This window comes from Triturus cristatus, chromosome 1_2, assembly GCF_964204655.1.
Source record: "Triturus cristatus chromosome 1_2, aTriCri1.1, whole genome shotgun sequence".
Classification (NCBI taxonomy): Eukaryota; Metazoa; Chordata; class Amphibia; order Caudata; family Salamandridae; genus Triturus; species Triturus cristatus.
Window position 1 is genome coordinate 1,090,676,598 of NC_140580.1, and position 22,411 is coordinate 1,090,699,008.

The following is a 22,411-nucleotide window of genomic DNA, read 5'->3' on the forward strand; positions in this document are numbered from 1 at the left end:
TGTTTGCAAACAATGTGGCATAAATAAACTCTCTCCATGAAGTAAGCACTGTTTACAGTGCCCAGTACTCTAATGGTATCAACTTCATTTCTCAATGTAGGTTCGGTGAGTTTCAGGTGTTTGATATAGATAAAAGCTGTCCATAGCCGGTCACTTGTTTTGGAACTGACAGTCTATTTTTAGGAACTTAGCTTTCTGTGAACAGTTCTATACTGATTGAACACCATACTCAATGAGGATTTCCTATATATCTGTGGTCGATTGTTAATGTGAACTATGCTAGCTGTAAAGTGCATGTTACAGGGTCAATGTTGCACTTAATACATGCTTTCTACACCTAAGGGAGTTGTATCTGTGATGGCAGTAATGATGGCTGATATTTTCCTGAGCTAGTTTGTACTCACTGTGAGGCCTCTAACGCCATAGTAATTTATGCAGCAATATGTGGGAGAACGAAGCTTGAACAATGTCATCAGGGATGTCATCAATGATGTCATTTAAGATGTCATCAGTGATTTCATAACTGATGCCATGGAACATGTCATGAGTGATGTCATACGTAAGGTCATAAGCAGTGATTGGTGGGGCGCAAGTTATAGTTAGTGCTACTAAATATAACTGGTGAAGTTCTGTGGGGTTTTTTTAATTCAAAAAGTAAATGTTGTCATTGCCAAAGTCAACTGACTACAACATCACTTTGACCTTTGTTTTTTTAGAGAAATTCCCAGGTTTCTTTTCAATGACAACACATCTATTTTACACAACTAACTATAATCTCACTTTAACCTTTGTTTTTTTCTGTGAATTTCTAGGTTTTTTAAAACGTAAAATGATACTTAATTACCCTGCGTAGATGCAACCTTGCGCCATGCAAGGCCTTCAGCCGTGCACAGTGGGGGTTGGCTGCAGGGCCTGGCATGTGGCCAGGTCCTGCAGTCAACCCCCTTTCCATACAGCCAACCCCACGCTTCGTGGCGTTGGGGTTTGGCCATAGGGCCTGGCCCTTGGGACCCCATTCCCCAGATCGTTAGTATTTTAATTGAAGGTGATAGGGTGGCACGGCACCCCACCCCAGGACTATTTCTAAAAATAAAGGCGTGGGGGGCTTAGCAGCTCTCCTCCCTGAGTCGGTATTAGCCCCGGGGACCCCATACCTCAGACCCACTCTTTTAAATAAAGGGGTGGGGGTGATCATGGTCCCACCCCCAGGCTAGGCATCATTTTTAGGGGGAGGGGGTATGCAGCCCTCCTCCCAGGCCGATTTTCGGAACGGGCCTATGTAATGTTCATAAGGAGGGGGTACAGGGACCATCTCCCGGGCCGACTATGGCCCTGGGAATCCCATCCCCAAGCATCAGGTGTTAGGGGGAGGGGGGCACGCGATCACCCTCACCAGGTCAATTTCTGCTCCGGGGACCTCATCCCCCAGGCCTCATTTTTTAGAGGGAGGGTGCGCACGCAGTCCCGGGGACTCCATTTCCTGTGGCCCAGCGCACTTAAAGGTGGGTGCTCACCCAGGCATCCACATACGGTCGCCAAGGACTGTGGGGATAAACCCAAGTCCCCTGTGGACCCAGCTGGCTCAACGCATACAGCGGGAGCTGGCAGTGCTCACGCCAACAGGGTGCAGCTACTAATGCTGCTCCCTCTGGGTAGGAGCAATACTTTCATCTATTTCCCTACCCGCTTCAGTGGGGTGGGAAAACAGATGAAAAGTCCACTCCCAGCACTAGCCCCACTGCATTAACTATAACTGGCCCATCCACCATGTACTACCTATACCCTTGGATATTACCTAAGTTATAGCCTGTGAAATTATTGCAATTAAAAAAACATTTATGACATGATAAATGATATTATTAGCCAGAACACAGCGAATGGTAGAGTGGTGAGTCATAGTTAATATTGTGTGGCGAGTGATGTGGTAAGGCTCTGTGCAGAAGTGCGCAAGTGATATTAATTGAAAGATGGTGCTCAAGTGTAAATGTAAGTGATAAGTATGACTTACAGTAATATGGAAGCAGTGAATAAATAATATTTTCAACAGATAAGTGTAAGTTATGAATTTATTATAGTTGTGCAGTATATGGTGTGTTTGGCAGAAATAAGTTAGAAATAAATGCATAAGTGGTGCATAAATAATACAAGTTAAGAGATAACTATAACTGTAGAATTTCTAATGTTTGCGGAGCTTAATTTTCGTTTGTATACCAAACCTACATAAACTTTCCTAAACTGTAACTGATGTGTAACCTTTTTTGTGTGAATATATATATGTGTGTTCATTCCCTTACTGGTATCTTATTGATTAACTCTAAGGTTAGACCCAAGCATGTCAATCCATGCAATGGGCTGCTGTGTGGAAAGGTTCCAATTTTCTTTAATGGAAAACGTATTCAGAATCTTTCAGGACTTGCTGATAAAAGTTGCCTGAAACTATGTTTCATCCACCGAAGGGCTGGAATTGGCTACTGTTTTAAGGAGAACAATAAAAGATAAACAGTAGAAGATGAATAAATCATTTTCTAAAAAAATATTTTGATGGAGTTTTGAAAATCATATATACTGTGTGATTGATTTGCATTACAACTGTGCTGAACCACTATTATCAAAAAGTGACAAACACTGTTGAATTGTGGTGCTAAACCATTTTGATTGATTAATGTTCAAGGAGATTTTTCTCTATTGGAAGGTGAAAAGGGCTGATCTTCTGGTTCAGTGCATCATTTAGAGTGTTCTGATAACTTTTCCCACAACAGTGGTAGATGCGGTATTTCACCGACTCAGCCCCCTTTTGCATAAAACTGTATATATATATATATATTTATATATATATATATATTTCTCCGAACTTAGCCCTGCAAGCAAGTCCGCACTCCAAATCAGGTAAGTTGCACAACAACTTTTATTCAAGATAAAGCGAGCATTTTAGTCCAAGATTCTCCCTTTTTGCACTGCCTGACGCGTTTCAAAGATACAATCTCCTTTTTCAAAGGCGATGCGAAGTTCCCAACTTTTCCAGCCACAATTCCGCCTTCATTCTCTGTTGTTTTCAACCCTCCTGTGCGCTCATGCACGGCTTTCATTTCATTAACTGGGTAGTTCCCACATATAGGTGGAGAGCAGTTCCTGTATAGACCACCCTACAACGCCAGCGACATTCTGAATTTGCTAACCTCAAATGTCTGCTTTTCTGTCAAAGTTGTTAAGCATAGGATTAGCACACCGCCATCCAAGCCGAGACAGAAAGGAACAAAGGGCCTGATTACGACTTTGGCACAGGTGCGATGGAGCAATGCTGCCTCTGCTGCGCCAATGCCGTGCAGGAATAGCCGACAGTATTACGAGTTGCAAATGTGCAACTTGTAATATGGTCAGCAGTTCTCTGCTATTACCATGGCGGTCCTTGGAAAATAGGCACAGCAAGGGGAACAGCAAAAACGTTCCAGGACGGCATTGACGTGGACGTCCATGCCGTGCTAGAATTTTCTGGGGGTACAGACAGGGGGCACATGCTGTGCCCCCTGAATGTATCCTGATGGTGGGGTGGCCATGGGGGCCCTACAGGGCCCCCTTTGTTCCTGCATCACCAGCCTTTTCATGGCGGGGCTCCGCCATGAAAAGGCTGTCGGTCCAGGAACTTGTAATATGCTGAGCTGGACTTCGCCAATCTGCGCTCAGCATACTGCATTGTGGTGCTCCTGTGCCACTGCCAGGGAACACCTGTTTCCCGGCAGAGCCAAAAGTCCACCACCGCATCAACTTTAGAAGTCGTAATGCTGCAGACGGTCTACCGCCACTGATGCGCTACCGCGAGTCTGGCGGTCAGAAGAGACCGCAAGACTCGTAATCAGGCGGTAAGAAGACCACCAGACTCGTAATTAGGCCCAAAGTCTTTAAACATAGGATTAGCACAGTGGCATCCACACCGAGCTGTAAAATGACAAAAGCCTTTCACCACTCCAGGCACATTATTACAGATCCGGATTGGTAAAATACCATTCAAGCCAACCTGAAACGAATAAAAGCAACCCCAAACACATGTTTTGCTATAATTATAGCTCTCTAGAGAGGTTTACCTGTCTCCAGATACAAGGGAGCACCTAAAATAAGTAAAAACAATATCCTTTCAGGGAGGTAGTTCCTAAACTTGGAACTACCCAGAGTTCTCTTGCATAATTTATGGGGCACTCTATGCCTGAAAGGGCATTATTTTGACTTATACAAATTATTTACCAAGAAAAAACACTAAAACTATATATACATATGTGTATATATATATTTGAAACACTTTCCATGGCACTCCACTCTAAAACCAAAAACCCACCTAACAAAATGTCTAAATAATAATAAAAAATGTAAATCACAATAAATGAAAAATACAACAAAAATACTATATTTTTTAATGAATACAATAAAATGAATGAAATCAAATAATTTGGACAATTACGTGATTTACATAATTATTAGCTAATTAACTATTTACAATTGAGTACATATTTTATAAATAATAATAAAATATTATATTAAACATTTCCCACCATACTGCCCTACAAACCCAATGACCCAATAAATTAAAACATTTATTAAATCAAAAACAATTATTTAAAGATATTACGAAAGCAAGAACATGAACACTACAAAAACATTTAAAATAATTAACAATACAATATTAGCAACATAATAAAACATTACAAAATAATTAACACTATTATATGTAAGATGAAATAAATCAGTACAGAAAACTATAGGGATCATTAAGATCGCGGCACGGACTTTATTCCGCCCGGCATCGTATAGTTTTTTTGGCCACTCACCTAGATGGCAGCGGTCCCACAGGCCAAATTATGATGCGACCGCCACCGTGGCGGTCTCATTGGCCACCTTTTACATTGCGGCCGGTGCTGTTGGCTGCAGCTCCCACCGCAATGTAAAACAGGGATGTTTTACCTATCCCTGTACTACGTGACAGGCACCATGCGGTGCCTGTCACCTGGTTCAGGGATATGTAGGGGGGCACCAAAGAAATGTGCCAGGGCGGAAGGGGGCACTGCTACAGGCCCCCAATGTCCATCCCTGCCAGTTTTTTCATGGTGGGTGAAACGCCATGGAAAGGCTGGTGGGGAGAGACATCCTAATCCCTTCGGCAGTGCCTGGTAGGCACCATCACCAATGCAGGGATTGGGGAGGCCCACTGTTGCACTGGCGGGCTTAAGGAGCACATAGGATGCGTGGCGGTCGGAGTTTCCGACCGCCATGGAACCGACAGCCATCGTAATGTGGCGGGCGGGTTGGCCTTCCGATGGCGATCACACCGTCATCGTAATGACCCCCTATATTCTTACATGTGATATTCTTTCCATGATATTCTTGTCATTGTAATTTTTTTGAGATGATGTTTGTGCACAATGTTTTTGAAACAATAGTAAGGTGTTACACCCAGAAAACTGTAACCAGTGGGGATGTGGCGCTCAATATCAACTTTTCAAATATCACCCTGCAAGAATGACCTTTGCAAGATACTGGCACAACACCATCTGGATAAGTAGATGTGTTTTTTTTTAAATTCACAAACATTCCTAGTAGAATGCCTGCAAAGCTGCGACAGACACAAGTTTCCAGGCGCACTACTTGGAATTTAGGCAAATGGCATACATGTAAAAATTCCTGGTGGCTCCTATTTTTGCTGTGTGGACTTCTACATGGCAAAGCATTTCACACAGGGAATAGAGCCCCCTTTACAAATTCATTATTTTTCTCCTCAAGGAAACCATTTTCCCCATAGTTAAATCTCTTTCCCTACAGCGCCGCCAGGAATTGTGGGAAATAAGATCCACTTCCCATCCCATTCTGAAAGGGGGCCAATGCTAGCCCTTGGTGGGAGTAAATCTTTGACCATTTTCAGAGTGGAAAGGGGCTACATTGGACTCTGAAAATGCCCACAATCATACATGTTTTAAGGCAAACTATGCTATGGAATGGCTGCTTCTAATCCATATAGAAAATTTAACTTCTGCGAACATCTCCACGCTTGTGGCAGAAACATCCTAAGTAGTAAATGCAAGTAGGAAATGCATTTGGACATGCCAGAAATTAGATGGTGTATATACATCCGTAAACTTAGATTTATGGCTGTAAATATATTTGAGAACACAAAGAATTACATTAATACAATTTTTATATAGTGCATCATATTCCAGCTTTAGACATTTTTAGATGGTATATAGTATTCAGTTTCAAAGCCTCAGAAAGATAGAACGCTGAGTTTCATTTTTATCCTGCTTTTTATTTTGGAGGATTTATAAAGCGCTGCATCCACCTCTAGTGCAGCCGTAAGGCACTCAACTTAAGTTGAGACCAGAAAAGAGGGAGATGCCTAAATGACCAAAAGATCATTGGAAACAGTCCATAGTTCAGTTGAAGTATTGAATCAGTCTGTTCTCTCCTCCTTAAGTGGTTCGATATCAAAGCCTAAATGTGCAATGCGCCTCCATCAAAGAGACAGAGATGACTGCGGTTGACAAACTCTCCGACTGTAATTGACAAGGCAGCACTTTCGATCAAGGATTGATCAGCACTCTTAATACAACAATATGGTTTGGCAACAACTTTGGGTAGAAACTTCATGAGTCTGATTCACAGAAAGTGCATAAATCAATGCACCTCAGATGTACGTCTGCAGTTTGCACTGATTTACGCTTTTTTTTAAGCACACCATGGGGATGTATGCAAATTTGACATTTTCACGCATAGAAGAATCCACATTTGTAAAGCGCGAACAATCACCCGTAAGGGTCTCTAGGCGCTGGGGGCCGTTGGGAAGATTAAGCAAGCTATTGCCCAGAGTCACATGGTGCTGGGCTAATCTGCCGCCGGCGCCAGGGATCGAACCGTGATTCCCAGATTCCGGAGTCAGTCGCCCTGGCCGTGGCGCCACACCTCTTCCCTCTTACCTTTTATATGTTCTCCAAAGGGAAATCTGCATAGTAGAAAATCTGCTGTATGTCAGAAATATGCAAATTCACATTTTAATTTTTTTGGTTTGCCACAACAACATGTTTTTTCTCCATGGAGAAACCTATTTCCTAACTCCCATGAAAATGTATCCAGCATGGCAAATAACCCACAAAGCGTCTGTCAGTTCAGCTAAGTTTGTTTGTTTGCAGGTGTTTAGTAACTATTTGCTACACTACACTACTTTTCTGCACCAAGTTTGAGATTTACTCCAACAGACAAATTGCTAACTTAAAGGATTGTCTTTAGGAGGAAATTTGATCCCTGGTTGGACACATTCCCTTATCCTCTTGCTTTGCATCAGGCTCATTGAATTACCTCCCACAGTTGAATATCTTGTGTACGTAAGTTGCTATGATAGTGAATCAAAGTCCTCACAAGCAAATCATGTGCAGTTGCTGAATTTGAAAAGTTTGTTAAATCTACCTTATGTTTAAAGGGCCAAGAAAGTAAAGCATCATATTCCCCCTTCATGATGGCGAAGAACAAGGAGACGTGAGTTGCTTTTCCGGGTCCATCCCCATTTAAGTAAACCCTCAGGCAGACCTTGTAGCCATACCTGGCCGTGTAGAAGGCTGAAAGACAGAGAGAACATTGGAAAGGTTCAATGCATTCAAGTGGACACCATTTTAAAATCCATCAAAATGAGTATTCATCAAATGAACGGAGTGTTATCCAATCTAAGTCTTATAGCAGTAGTTATTAATATCATGTTAAACTGGTAGGTTTAAAAGTAAAGCTGGTGAAACACTTGGCCAGAGCTTTCATTAGTACATCATTTAACATTGTACAATATGTATTTCTATTTTATTCATTGTATTTATTTACTGGGCTTCTGCTGTAGCATGGCCAGGCCATAGGGTTGCTGGAGCACTGTACAGAAAAATGTAATTGCAGTGTACAGCAAATAGACACACTACAGCTAATTATTTAGTACATAAAACTTCACAAACAGCATCAGAACCATATGCAATTATGTATGTGTGTATAAAAATAGAATTTCTATCACGCAAACCTAGCCAAAATGCAGTGGAGCGCTGTACATGTTCAAAGTCTTTGTGTGAGAAGAGTAGAACCATAAAAAATATATATATAATGTAAAAGCCTAACATACACTGACTGACTGTTGGGAGCAACCAAAAAGCAGCAAGTACTAATATTAAGAGTCAGGGAACGCAGAAATAACAGGTTATATTGATGCTAAAAAAGGCACCAGCAACCAAGCAAAATCTAATCTTTTTCAGTTTCACTGGGCAATTTGATCATAAATTGGATACATTACTGGTTTGTCACAAAATGTTAAATACTTATTTGAATATATTAAGAGTGGGGTTTTTCCTGAGGGACAGAGAGAGGGTCTTCTATAATGCTGGGGCTACTCTAGAGAAGGCCTCATTCATTGTTTTGTTTCAGAGTTTCAAGGACTTCAAGACACAAAGTTCCTAAATCCCACAAGAAGCTGAAGGTAAACACTTTCTAAGCAGAATACAAGTTAAGTCTCTGAACAGGAAGGAGTGCTGCTACCATTAAAAGACTGCAGCTGTCCTGCCTTACAATAGTCTTTACAGCAGTGGTGGCTAGCCATATAAATGTATGGTGAGGCGCGATGGCGCCAAACTCACCATACATGCGGCTCTTCTTCCCTGGCATCCACGGGCAGGAATGGAAGGACTTCCTTCCTGCTCAGTGGCACTCCAATCCTGGCGCTGCTCCCATCAGCAGGAGAGCAGCTCCAGGAATGGTGGGAGCAGACTAACCCAGCGCTCATTGTGAAACTGGGGCTGTGCCAGCAATCTCCCGGCTGCTTCACAGCCATGGGATTGCTGCGTCTACATTGCGCATGACAGGCTGGCAGTAGCAAGCCAGTCGGCCAACTCGACATGCGCACTGCAACGGTGGCTTTAGCCCTGCAATCGCAGGATTCAGCCTCACCCCCTGCCCTCACACATAAAATGGCACGGCAATAAAATGGCATTGCCATGCCATTTTATTTTTTTGTGTGTGCCTGCTGTGCTTGCAGCAGGTGGGGCGATGCGCCTCCGCTCTTGAGGAGCCGCCTGTGCATACACGATACAAATTCTTCACCCCCTTGAAAAGAATGCTGCCCTAAATATTTTCCAGGAGCGACTCCACAGCCAGAAGATTCCTAAACTCGTCACTTGTTTAAAACTGGAAAAAAAGCCTACAGCAATGACTCGAGAACTGTGACTCCCATTCAGAAGAGGAGAATGCAAATCTTGACTTCACAGTTGCTGAACGAGTTTAGCGAAGGCAACTTAAGTCAGTATTTTTTAGTTTGGGATTTTTGCAGCAAAGCTGTTAAACAGACCTATTGAGTGAGCTTTGGGTCCGCCTCTTTCAACCATTGGCTTGCTTCAGCCAGCCTCTTACAGCCAATCCCTTGAGACCTTGTCAATGAAGTTTTGGCTAAGCCCAGTGGAGTTCTCATCTCTCGTGTAATGCACTTGACTGAATGTATCTCTTTGCCTCCACAATGCTTGCATTGAACTGCATGAGGAATGTTTTACAACTGTAGCCCTGTCTGTCTCTCATGAGTCAGGCGGAGTGGTATCCTCAGTTGAGATACCACTGTGCCTGATCACAACTGGCCTGTACCATGTTTTCGTGGGTGTGGGACCACCAGAGTTGATTCAGGCTTTGGCTACAAGTGCAGCCAAGCCTTTGCCCCTGTCCCTGCTCGAGCACTTTTTAGGCAACGTGGGAGCCTTTAATGATCCTCCACAAGGTCACCTTTTCCCCCTACCCCTCCCTACTCTCACCCCCACCCAGCACCTGTCTGCCTGTTCACATTTACCACTTGCTCTAAGTAGGTGGCAAATGTGAGTGTTAATCCTCTGTAACATGAAAAAGCCTGCAGAAATGAGCTCTGTAAAACCAGGTGTAGACAGTTATTTCCCATTCCAGGTAGATTGACTCATACTTGCATGCTACCAGCACAATTTTACCACATGCTAGTACTGTGCAACTTGTAACAAGGGCATCTGCCCACTCTTGCTAGCTCCCTTCTGTGTGTCTTGCTGTAATATGATAACGCTGTATGAGAAACGACGTTTACAAGCGCGCTAAGCCATGCAACCCGTCTCTCCGTAAGCAGAACAACGCTTGCCTGAACCATGCATCTGCCTTAACCATGCATATGAGTGTTTAAGGCAGATAGTGGTCCAGATGTCCAGGTGGGCGGGGAGAGAAACAGGAAGTTTCAGAACAGGAAGTTCTGGACGCAGACAGGTAAGTGCGGCTAGGGATGGGTTGAGGGGGTAGTTTTTTTGGAAGGGGGAAGAGTTTTAGGCCTCAGAGAGGGAGGGGGTCGGTGTAGTTTTAAAGGCTGGGGCAGGTTTTAGGGCTCAGGGCAAGAGTAAGGGGCAGTTTTAAGTGGAGGAGGTCAGTTTTAGGGCTTAGGGTGGAGTGAGGCTGGAGTTGGATAGGTTTTAGCATGGGGCAGTGTTTCAGGCCTCAGGGCAGGGGTAGTTTTCAGGGTAGAGCGGGGGTTAGTTTTAGGGCTCGGGAGGTGGCTGGGGTCGGGGTAGTTTTTGGCAGAGGACAGGGTTTTAGGCCTCAGGGCGGGGGAAGGGGAAGGGTTACCTTTAAGGGCAGGGATAAATTTTAGGGCTCAGGGCGGGGGTCTGGGGTCAGAGTAGTTTTTGGTAGGGGGCAGGGTTGTAGGCCTCAGGGTAGAGGCAGGGCAAGGGGTAGTTTTAAGACCAGGGCAGGTAGGTTTTAGAACTCAGGATGGGGCGGGGCCAACGTAGGGGGAAGGATTTGAGGCCTTAGTGTGGGGAGGGGCGGTCGGGGTGGTGGTAATTTACAACGCATATCCCTTCAGCATTCATGCCTTTACAACGCAATTCATTGCAAAGGTATGCGTGGTAAAGGCATGCATGGTAAAGGAATGTGTGGTTAAGACGCATTCATTGTTGAGACTGCTTTGTTGAGGCACGCGTGGTATAGCTATGCAGGCTTCTGTCATACAACCAAGCTGTACGCTTTAGCACATTTAACCCAGACCTATTGGCTTCTCTAGTGTTTGTTTTATATAGGAGATCATGGTTCTTAAATTGTGGAGGCCCCAGTTCAGAAAAGACGTTTCTGGGTCGTTTTCCCCAGTCAGGTGGATGAAGTGTTAACATGTCAGTCAATAAGCTGCCAATCTGTACCTGGTGAATACAAACTCGTTACTCTTGAAGTGACAGCGTCATGACACTTTCGGCTAATTTCAGGAATCTTCCACAGAAATATTCCGTCATGCGACGTCTGTTCGAAGGAGAGTAGGCGCATGTGAAGACCGTTCAAGACAACGTCTTTGAGAGCCAGCGACCGCTGTAAGTCTGTGATCTGAAAGAAATTGCCACTCATGTTCACTCTTTCACGAAGGGCGTAAAATGAGGATATAAACAAAAATAGGCTTCCATTTATTATCCTATACTAAGTAGAATTATTAGCTATTATTTCGAAACTATACAATAATCATAATATACTTCTAATCAAAACTATCTTCAATTCTGTGAGCTTCACTGCAGAATACAACACAGCCCTGAAGTCAAACTAGAAAGGATATTGCATGGATAGAGAATAAAACCATTATCACAACCAGAGAATGCAGACAGCAGGAAAACTAATAGTGAGTTCACGTGTGCAGTGGCTTTGTTTCCCTCAGCACATACCCCACATAAATGACCGTCACAGACACCTCATCTGGAATTGGACGTAGCAAATTTTTCTTCAGGAAAGCGAGTTGCTAAGCAGAATAACATAATACCATATCACAATAATGCCTGCACGTTATGAATATCCTAAGGCAGATATCAGCCTTGAAACATGATTGTACGAACATTTCCTATTTATATCCCTCTTAGGGCAAGCAGGGCACAAGGGCTCGGCAAACATGGATTACTCGAAAATAAGGGACAGGTTATTAAATATTAACGCAACGTTCACAGGAAGAACACAGAGAGTCCGTCTACCACCGTACAAGTCAGAGGCCACCGAAGTCATCTGCGGCGTCCCTCAAGGATCCTCACTGAGCCCCACCCTCTTCAACGTCTACATGAGCCCCCTCGCGGCCATCGCACGCCAACACAACCTCAACATAATCTCCTACGCCGACGACACCCAGCTGATCCTCTCCCTGACCAACGACCCCGCCGCCGCCAGAGCCAACCTGCACGAAGGGATGAAAGAGGTAGCCGAGTGGATGACGACCAGCCGCCTGAAACTGAACTCAGACAAGACGGAGGTCCTCATCCTGGGATCCTCACCCTCCGCCTGGGACGACTCCTGGTGGCCTCCCGCCCTGGGCACCGCACCCAAACCGACAGACCATGCACGCAACCTGGGCTTCATCCTGGACTCCTCCCTCTCCATGACCAGGCAAGTCAACAACGTCTCCTCGGCGTGCTTCAACATCCTACGCATGCTACGGAAGATCTTCTGGTGGATCCCCACCGAGACCAGGAAGACCGTCACCCAGGCCCTCGTCACCAGCCGACTGGACTACGGCAACGCCCTCTACGCCGGTACCACCGCCAAGCTCCAGAAGAGACTCCAGCGGATCCAGAACGCCTCAGCCAGACTCATCCTCGACATCCCACGAACCAGTCACATCTCCGGACATCTGAGAAACCTGCACTGGCTCCCCGTCAACAAAAGAATCACCTTCCGCCTCCTCACCCACGCACACAAAGCCCTACACGACCAAGGCCCGAGCTACCTCAACAGCCGAATCAACTTCTACGCTCCCAAACGCCACCTCCGATCAGCCAACCACGCCCTTGCCGCCGTCCCCCGCATCCGAAGAGCGACTACAGGAGGAAGGTCCTTCTCCTACCTGGCCGCCAAGACCTGGAACTCCCTCCCGACCGACCTGCGCCTGACCCAAGACCACCTCTCCTTCAGGAAGAAGCTGAAGACCTGGCTGTTCGAGCAGTAGCGGCACCCCCCCACCCCCAGCGCCTTGAGACCCTACGGGTATGTAGTGCGCTCTATAAATGTCTTTGATTGATTGATTGATTCAGCCATTATAAGGCAAAAACTGGGGAGACACTTCCTGTCGGGGCACTCTGTGACAATTTGGTCATCAAGGGCACCAGAGATGGGGCTAGATGTTAGGACCACCAGCAGGTCAGTCCCCCTCTAACCAGCCCTATGCCCACAGAACCTCTCTAACAGAGGGTTATGATACTAAACTCAAGGGCACTGTAATATTAGAGCAACGTTCTTTGGAACGGACCAGCATACCTCAACAAACGACTCACCTTCTACACTCCCAATCGCCAGCTTCGATTCGCTGAACTCGCGCTCGCTACCATTCCACGCATCCACCGAACGACCACCGGCGGCAGATCCTTCTCTCACCTCGCCACCAAGACATGGAACACCCTCCCCATCCCCCTGCGACAGACCCAGGACCTGATGACCTTCAGGAGACTTCTCAAGACCTGGTTGTTCGAACAGTAGCAGCTCCCAACTCCCCACACCCCCTCAGCGCCTTGAGACCCTCCCCCCTCAGCGCCTACCCACCCCCCCTCAGCACCTTGAGACCCTCACGGGTGAGTAGAGCCCTCTACAAATGTCTGATTGATTGATTGATTGATTGATTGAACGTATGGCTCAAATCAACCTTAGCAGTGGGTGGGTGGGATTTCAATGATCTGTGCGCTGCCAGGCACTGAGGGACAGAGGGGCAGCTCAGGATTTCATATCCACTGCCCCCCCGTCCCATTCTTATGATTACTTCCGGTCAGTTGCTCATCCCCAGCTACTAGTCTCGTGGGGAAGCAATGGATGCTGGGAGACACCACATGGGAGTGGTGCAGTCGCCCAGCCCATGCTAAAATGGAATGAAACCTCAGCCCTGAATGGTGGATCGACTAATGACGCCCCTAATCTACTGGCGGGAGCTTGATCCAAAACTGCTAAAGTTGGAACACATAATTTTTAAATACATCAAAATCCTGAATTTGTTGTAAGAATTAAAGCAGAAGACTAGCATAAGGAGGGAAACCCCACATTGTCATACTTCAGGTAAATACTGCAATTGATTGCGTTTGTACCTAAAAGAAGCACATCTAAAAGTATTAAAATAACTTTTTTTAAATAGCGTCAGATGCCACATTTCTGCTGTTACTAAGCACTGAGATGTATACATGGCTTAACATACACCTATCTTCCATTGTAATATTTCCTGCGTGGGCTTCTGATGCTAGAGGACCGCAAGAGTTATGTGTCCTTTTTGAAGGAACTCAGCCTTTAGCTTGTCTCCTCTTCATGGTTACAGACTCCCTCGTAACTTGCAATATCCTTATAACATACACCAAGGTGTCTTTTATCCTTCATATATTAAATGAGAATATGTTATAGAAGTATTAACTGCTGTAAGTTATGTTTGTATTACAGGTGCATTCTGGCATAAGAGATGTCTGCGTTAAGAAAATTACATAATTACTCACTAGTAATAATGTATTACAAGCGAGTAGTGATGTCAAAATGTCTTCGTCCTATAAGTGGCAGAGAGTAGGTGCACATCTTCCTTCAGTCTGTGAGTGAAGATGGTTGGTAATCAAACACACCTGGGCAGAAGAAAAGAAAAACCCCTACATTTTCACTCACACAGAAACTGCCTTAAGTTGTTTGCAACTGACCCCCTCAGAAACTATGTGGGAAGACATGCATCGTTGCATGAGAGAAGCTTCACAGCCTAGCCATGGGATGGAAAGCAGACCAAAGCTATAGCCTGTATTATGGTCTGGCTGCAGTTCCATGGCTGCTAAGCCTCCCATATCATATGTAATAACTTGCTTCCATGTGTCAATAATATGCTGCATAATGGGACTTGTAGTTTATAATATAACATTGAAAAATTGGGGTAGCCATATCCCTACATACACGCAAACAGTTCTTGTCTAAAAGGATAAAGGCAGGCTGAATGATTGAGCATGATACAGGGATGCTTTGCAGCTATGATAGGAGTGAGGGAAACCACAACTTTATAGAAATAAAATCCCATCAACAGTTGATAAAAATAATATTGCAAGTATTTTTCAAATTCCATGGTCTTGTAAAGACACACAGACGATAACCCTGTTCCTCAATATGGTCACCGATTCCTTGGAGACTTTCAATATCCCTATAACGTACAATCTGGGGTGCTTTCATATAATATTGCACACCTTTCACTGTTAAGGTAGTTCTCCCCTTGGATTTCACATTGGGTAATGTCCTCCTGACAATGTGGTCTCCAGGTGGGGACTGGAAAGTCTACAAGCCATTTTCGCAGTATCTTTATCTGACGATAGAAGCACACCCAACTCCACAGCCACCACTGTAACCCACAGAAAGATGCAACCCTTACCTTCTGTTCCAAGCTCCTTTTCATGTCCTGATCTACTGCACTCTGCCTCACAAAGGCAGCGATGGCCACACTCGATGCCTCCACTTCTCGGCTGAGGACCGCAGCAATGTTCTCAAACACTCGCAGCTTCTCTTCCAGCTCAGACAGTCTCTTTTGCTCGGCTTGCTTTTGAAGAATGGAGTCTTCCTCTGAACTGGAAAGCGACTGGCTGTAGTCCACCTCCATGCTACAGGTCACCTCCTCAGCCTCCCGAACTTTGAGACTTTTGAATCTTTTTTCCAGACTGCTGAATTTAGCAGTACCAGAGTTCAGTCGGTCATGGAGGCCATTTTCAGTCACGCCAGCCAATAATAAGTTTGTTTTGCACTGTTTGATGAACTGAAGCATCATTGCTAAGTGCGTGACTGTGGCAAACTTCTCATGGTCCTTTATCTTCTCCCTGCTCCCCTGTGGGAAAGAGACCATTGCATCATCAGCAGCCTTTCTTGTGTGTCTTCTGGGATAACTTCAATAAACGTAATACTGTGATAAAAAAAAGGCTAGTATCCCTACTAAAATCCAATAAGAAGATTGTTATGAACTATACTCACTGGAATTATGCGACAGGGGACGAACAAATTATGCACAGGATTCTCTTGATTATTCGGCAAGAAAATGCAAATTATGCAGCAGAATGTGGCACATCTTGTGACAGAATTACTTCATTATGTTGGCATTTCACGGCAAAGGTTTCACCTCATTAGTGCTACTTTAGTACCAAAATATAACATCAATAAACTGAAAGTTGACCAGTCAACTTTTGCGAAGGGCCTTCCATTGCATGGCAACATGTATCTCTACTTTTGTAGTAACTTTTGATCAGTTTGACCTAGAATTTCTTTTTGTTAAAATCTGCAGATTATGCAGCATCTGATGGAGTATGCGACAGAGGGGGTAAGTGCATAATTATGCGAAAAAAGCAGAATCACATCAATCCAGTGGCCCTTACTATAGTTTGCTAGAAATTAGACAAAATACTGTGAGTCATTTTTTTGTATATGCCTTCAATGAAAATGGGCTTGTAGTGTGCACTTGTGAAAAATGTCAGTCAGTTGAAAAAGAGCAAGACTTAGCATATTGGAGACCAGTGCCTTTAACAGCAGAAGCAGGCTTAAGAAGATCATGACAAAATATCTTATGTTTGGACTTCATCGTCATTCAAACTCATTTGAAGCTAACACAAAAAACAGCATGTGCGATGGTGGTTTGTGCACAGTCAAAACTAAATATGCAATGACTACTGTAGGATAATCTCTGAAGGAACACCATGTAGGTGGTATGTCGAATCTTAGACAAAGTGTCTATAAACGTCATAACTATAAGAATAAATGAATTCGGTCTTAACTATACGTGTCACTATACTTATTGACGATCCTCAAAAATAATTTAAGACATCAAAAAATACTTTTATTGAGCTGCCCCAAGGTTTTCCTTTAAAAAAACACATAGTTTTACAAATGTACACATTTTTACCAGACACAATTCCTCACCATGTATTTTTGGAACAAAGAACAAAAATTCAGTTCTGTAAAAATAATTCAGTTAATTTTTTGCACTTTCATGGAGATTAATACTCATAAATCCTGATTTGTGGCTTTAATGATGCTAGTGCTAATGGTAAATAGATATAATCGAGTGCTCAAGGACAACAAAGATTTTGACAGAGTTTTGGCTCAACAGCTTGTTGAAACCGTTCTTCTTCAGGGCCAGCACGCTTTAAAATATGGGAATCATTATAAAATACATATTATAGAGATTATCGAACACGTTTCACAGAACATAGGCAAATAAAATGAAATTAAACTATTAATAGTATGGATGCAGCCCCCAATTGGAAACTGGCATGATTCCACTAACCATTTATTAACAGTATCACTATACTACTAAGTCATTTGTAAAAGAAACATGAGCTTCATAAGAGGGTGCTAGAGGTGGAGTTCAATTTGTCTCTCTTGAAAATAGCATTATCAATAAATAAATGAAAACTGTTAAAGATTACATGATATTAACTATTCTATTCTCCTATCTAAAGTTACAGTGCACATAGCAAGTCCCGCCTTTTTCAGAACTAAGCAACACCTTTATCGTATAAACTTTACAGATGTTGTTAGCGCCACTCGAGTCCACCGGTTTCAAAACATTTTCTGGATTCAGTTTTAATGCAATTTGATATTTTTTTCAGAAGGTATCTTAAATTGCAATCACATATATTTTTTCACCTTAAAACCAGATGTCAGCCTCAGTCTGGGGGGACGCCACCTGGGTGCTAATTTATTACAGACACAGTGAGCTTTTAGAGCTCAGAAGAGAGTACTATTCTTGGCCAAGCACTCAACTGTGACTCTTACTGTTATGCTGCAATGAACTCTCATGAACTCGGTAAGGCTGATGTGAAGGAGAGAGTGAAACGGCCAGCAAGGAGACATTTTGTTTTTTACATTTTACTGGGGCATCTACAGGGAAACCATTTGTAGCAGGATTTTACTATTGCTCTGAAAACAAAAGCAGTAAGTATGTGGAAAAGGGGCTTAAACCCTGCTTTTTAGTCTTGTACATTTTTTCGTGTTTGAATTTACAGAGTAGTAAGGATACAGGTGCAACTGGGCATGTGTTTCTAGTTGGGAATCCACCTTTCTAGACAGCCATATTCTTTACACTTTCTAAAGAATATAGGCTGGCATACCATGCAATGTTCTAGCCTGGCTCCACGTGGGTGGCTCTGGCCAATTCCATGTAAAAACATAGACTGCAAAAGCATAGCTTAAGAAAAGGCAAGGATTCCAAAATATGGATTGACAAATGATCAACCTTACATAAGTAGCTCCCTGCAAAATATCTAGTTATTTGAGGTCAAGAGTTTGGTCATCTCTATTGTCTTTGTTTTCGAGCACTAGCCTGTGGCCACACACCATAACAGAGCTGTTCCAAACATCCATCATGCATCTTCTGAAAGACAAAAACTACTAAAGGAAGGACAGCTGGCAATCATGCTCTCCATGGGCAGGCATACAGTATGAAAAGATGTTTTTCCGCAACACCTTCTTCCATTGTAACTGGAGTTTAAATTCAGAATATGTAAGTGAAACTATGTTTAAAGTATGCACCCCAGCCACAATTGTTGCATTTGTGACACATTCAGGGCCTGCAACTCAAAATCAAACTCTGTAGATTTCTGCGATTACTTTTTTTTCTCTAGTGTATTTACTTTCCTCCATTAGGGAGCTCTGTCCCTCCAGAGTTTGTTTGTCAGGGGGAGGCCAACAATAGCAACATAAAAATAGAGTGCCCTTTCTTTTCCTGCACTTAACATTTTGCTATTGAGAACACATTTGGTGCATTTTTAATCTATTCATTTGATTGGATTTTTTTATTGAGCAAGAAAATAAGTATTTCAGCAAGACACTCTATACAAAGCAATAGAACCATGGCACAATGCCTCATATACAGTGTGGATGGTTTAGTGTATGTTAGACGCACAACGGGTGTCGAAGAAGAAACAAATGTAGACTTGACAAACAGTCAACAATGGAAAAGCTAGAGGAGTATAACACACCCAAGCTTTTGCATAATGCAGTGGGTTCAACAACTTCACATTTTTCAATCTACCGCCCATTCATGCATGGTTCAGAGCAGCCCATGACACTGGGATACATGATGACCTGAGATGTGGCCCCAAGCAATTTCCAGTGGCTGAGATAAATGTAGGCATCCATCCATCAACTGGTTGATGTTATACTTTTGTGACTAAGCAGTTCATTAGACCTTCGCTAAGAATCCACAAGGGGTTGTAGGCACTTTATAAATTAGTTCTAGCAGTCGTACATATTTATGTATTTAATTTAGTGGATATTGAGAGGCAATAAGAGTGCAAGAATGAGTTGGTAAGAATTAGTGGTGACTACTTTGAAGCATAATTACGCTTTCAAGAAAGCCTGATAGCAGGAACAGAAGAGATGCTGCACAGTTCAACTGGGAGCTGATTCCGAAGGGATCATCGGAGTAGTTCTCGCAGAGCAGAATTGTGCGGTAGTGAAAGAGGTGTTAGGAAATCCAGAAAAGTTTATGTTAGCCAAGCCACAGTTATGATAGGTCACATACCTTGGTAGCATTTGAGATAGTTAGATCAGGGGTTAGAGCATTTATAAACTAGAATTACTAGCTTGCATGGGCCTTTTGTTTTGCTGATTAACTCAGCTGATTCAGTGATGATGGTTGAAGGGAGAGGTACTCTTAAGAACAATATAAAGGGATTTTATACCGTGTTTAGTACTTTGTTGAATGTAAAACAGAGCACTGGGGTAGAACAACTACATTATAGGCTGTTACAGTAATTCAACATACTCAAAAAAAGCGCACGGAGCACCAATTTCTGTATGAACGGAGATATTGGGTTGAACCCTGAAGATATAAAGTAGTTGGTATCTGGCAGTGGTGGAAGTGATGTATCTTTCCAGGTCATAGGTGGGTTGAAATACACACAAGGGTTCGGGGCAATGGTATGGGAATGAGAGTGTCAGGGGGGAAAAGAGCAGGAAGTTTTTGGCTTGGTCCTGTCTACAGGGTCACCCCCAATCTTTCTGCCTTCATTCTCCTATTTTTCGGAATTCATTTTTGTTGGCCTTAGGACTTTGTCACTTTACCACTGCTAACCAATGTTAAAATTGGCTTACATCTGATTATTTAATTTATTTATAAGTCTCAGACCTGCCGATGCAGCCTATTGGCTGTTTTAACTGCCAATTTGATTTTGCAAAATAACTCATTTTCCAAGCCTAATACTCAATTTGTAATACATTTAAGTCACTCCACAGGTAGGCCCTGGACAGACCATAGGACAGGATGCATTGCAATTAAAAGGATGGAATGTACTTTTAAGTTTTACATGTCCTTGAAGTAAAAAACGCACTCCAGAAGTTTCTCCAACTTCAAAGGGAGTACCAGGTATAAAAACAAACCCTCAGACCCCTTCTCCGGTTTTCTCCTGGACGTACAGAAGTACCCTCAGAGGACTGCCTGCTGCTGTGGCCTGATGTGCATGTCAGAGGACTGCCTTGCTGTACCAAGAAGGACTGCTCTGCCGCCTTTAGCCTGCTCTGAACCCCTGAGGTCCACCCTGCTCTTCTACTTGAAACCAGGACTTCCAGAGTGACTCCTGATCAGAGACTCAGGGACAAAAAAGGCTTCAACTATCTTGAACCCTCACCTGGACCCAAATCCGTAACTTGGGATTTAGAGCATTTTTCCCCAAAGGTGCTCTGAGAACTGAGAAGAGATTGGGGCCTACCTGCTTGCAGATCCACTCCAGGTGCATCCCCGGTTGGCCTGACTTGCGGCAGCTCCAGCTAAGTTCTTCTCCACAGTAGCAAAACTTATACAGCAGCACCTCGCAGTAGAGGTATTTGGGCTTATGGAACCCTCATCATCTACAGCATGCAGCTTCATTCCACCGAAGATGTTCAACATCCTAAAAAGAGACTTCGGGCCTGATTCTGAGTTCGGCAATCCGATGGGCCCCCAGACCCACAGTGGCAGTGCTGCTACAGCCACACCGGCGGTCCGACCGACGTGTTACGAGTCTGGCAGTCGGACTGCCATAGGAGCGCTGCTACAGCTGAGGAGCCACCATCCCTGCCAGTCTAGCAGCCGTCAGAGGTAGCAATAGGCTGGCGATGCCGCTGTGCCACCGCCAAGCATACTATGAGTTTCCTCACTGCTACGGTTTTCATGGGGGTAAGCCCACCATGAAAAGTGTGGTGATGAGGAAACTAAGGGGGCCTGCAGGGCCCCCTGTTGCAGTTGCATGCAAGGGGAACATGGTGTGCCCATATCTGTATTTACCCCTTGTTCCAACACAGCATGGACTTCAGAGCTCACATATGAACCTTTGAAAGGCATCGCAGTGGGACCCCCACCGCAGGTCCACCCGACCTATATTCCAATCGAAAGACGGCAGGTGGCTAGACTATGGCTTTGGCGGTTTTGGAGTGGGCGCTGGCATGGTGGCCCGCTCCAAGACTGCCAAACCCGTAATCAGGTCATAAGCGTGAATGTAGGAATCTTCCCTGTGGCTTCGTCCAGCGGCTCCCAAATGATGGCGCCTCCTCCTCGGATACCACCAACTGCCTTGCCCCGCGGAACCTTACCTTCTCAGACATTTTTCTTCAAACTTTTTACTAAGTCCTAAGGTAAGCAGAGATCAGACCAATCCACTTTGTGGATCTGACCTGTGCTCCATCATGGTCAGCTATAACTTTTGCCTCTGTGCTGGTCATGTGCGACTAAATATCCATGGTTCCTGCTTTGATCTTTTAGGTGCTAGTTTTCACTTTAGACTTTCAAACTTCATAACTCCGCTTCTACAGATCGGAATTTTGTCGTTTTGGTGTCAAATAATTTAGTAAAATTGACTCTATTCTTCTATTAAGACATTTTGACTGTGTTGTGTCTTCACTTTATTGCTGTTCAATTGCTGCATAATTACTTTACACATTGCCTCTAAATTAAGCCTGCCTGCTTTTGTGGCAAGCTACTAGAGGGTTAAGCAAAGATTAATTAAGTGACTTTTTGTGGTTCACACTGGCAAGGATCGTGGCTGTTGCTGGAGTAGAGTTTCACCCACTTCCACCAACAACTCACTTTCTCACAGGAATCTTCAGATCTGTGTGCTCTGAAAGGTTTTGTTTGCAGTGTCAGTTTTATTTGATATTTGACAGGTGCCTTTGTCAAGTTTCCTTTGCTGAACCCAGTGCACTGTTCAGCTCTTGAAACACAATACAATACAAAGAATTGATCTGTGGAGCTAGTAGGAGATGTCAATCCACAGGCTGAACTACACAATGAATAACCAGGAACAGTGGGTTCATGTCCCGATGTCTCTACTTGATGGGTAAATCAGTCTACTTCACTATTCCTAAATATCCTTTTCTGTCAATTCTGAGAGCACTATGATGTTATTCATACATGTATGGCTGAGCATACTATATTGTTGCT

At 43.9% G+C, this 22,411-nt stretch overlaps 1 protein-coding gene across 1 annotated transcript in view; it reads right to left on the bottom strand.

The window, feature by feature from the left end:
- TRAF1 (TNF receptor associated factor 1) overlaps positions 1 to 22,411 on the bottom strand; it is a 152,881-nt gene that overhangs the window by 2,460 nt on the left and 128,010 nt on the right. Inside the window, exons 8-10 of the mRNA XM_085613576.1 lie at positions 15,383 to 15,829; positions 11,190 to 11,367; positions 7,441 to 7,589 (exon numbers count right to left, since the gene is read on the bottom strand). Of these exons, the coding sequence (XP_085469702.1) occupies positions 7,441 to 7,589; positions 11,190 to 11,367; positions 15,383 to 15,829 (774 nt within the window). The remainder of the gene's footprint in view (positions 1 to 7,440; positions 7,590 to 11,189; positions 11,368 to 15,382; positions 15,830 to 22,411) is intronic.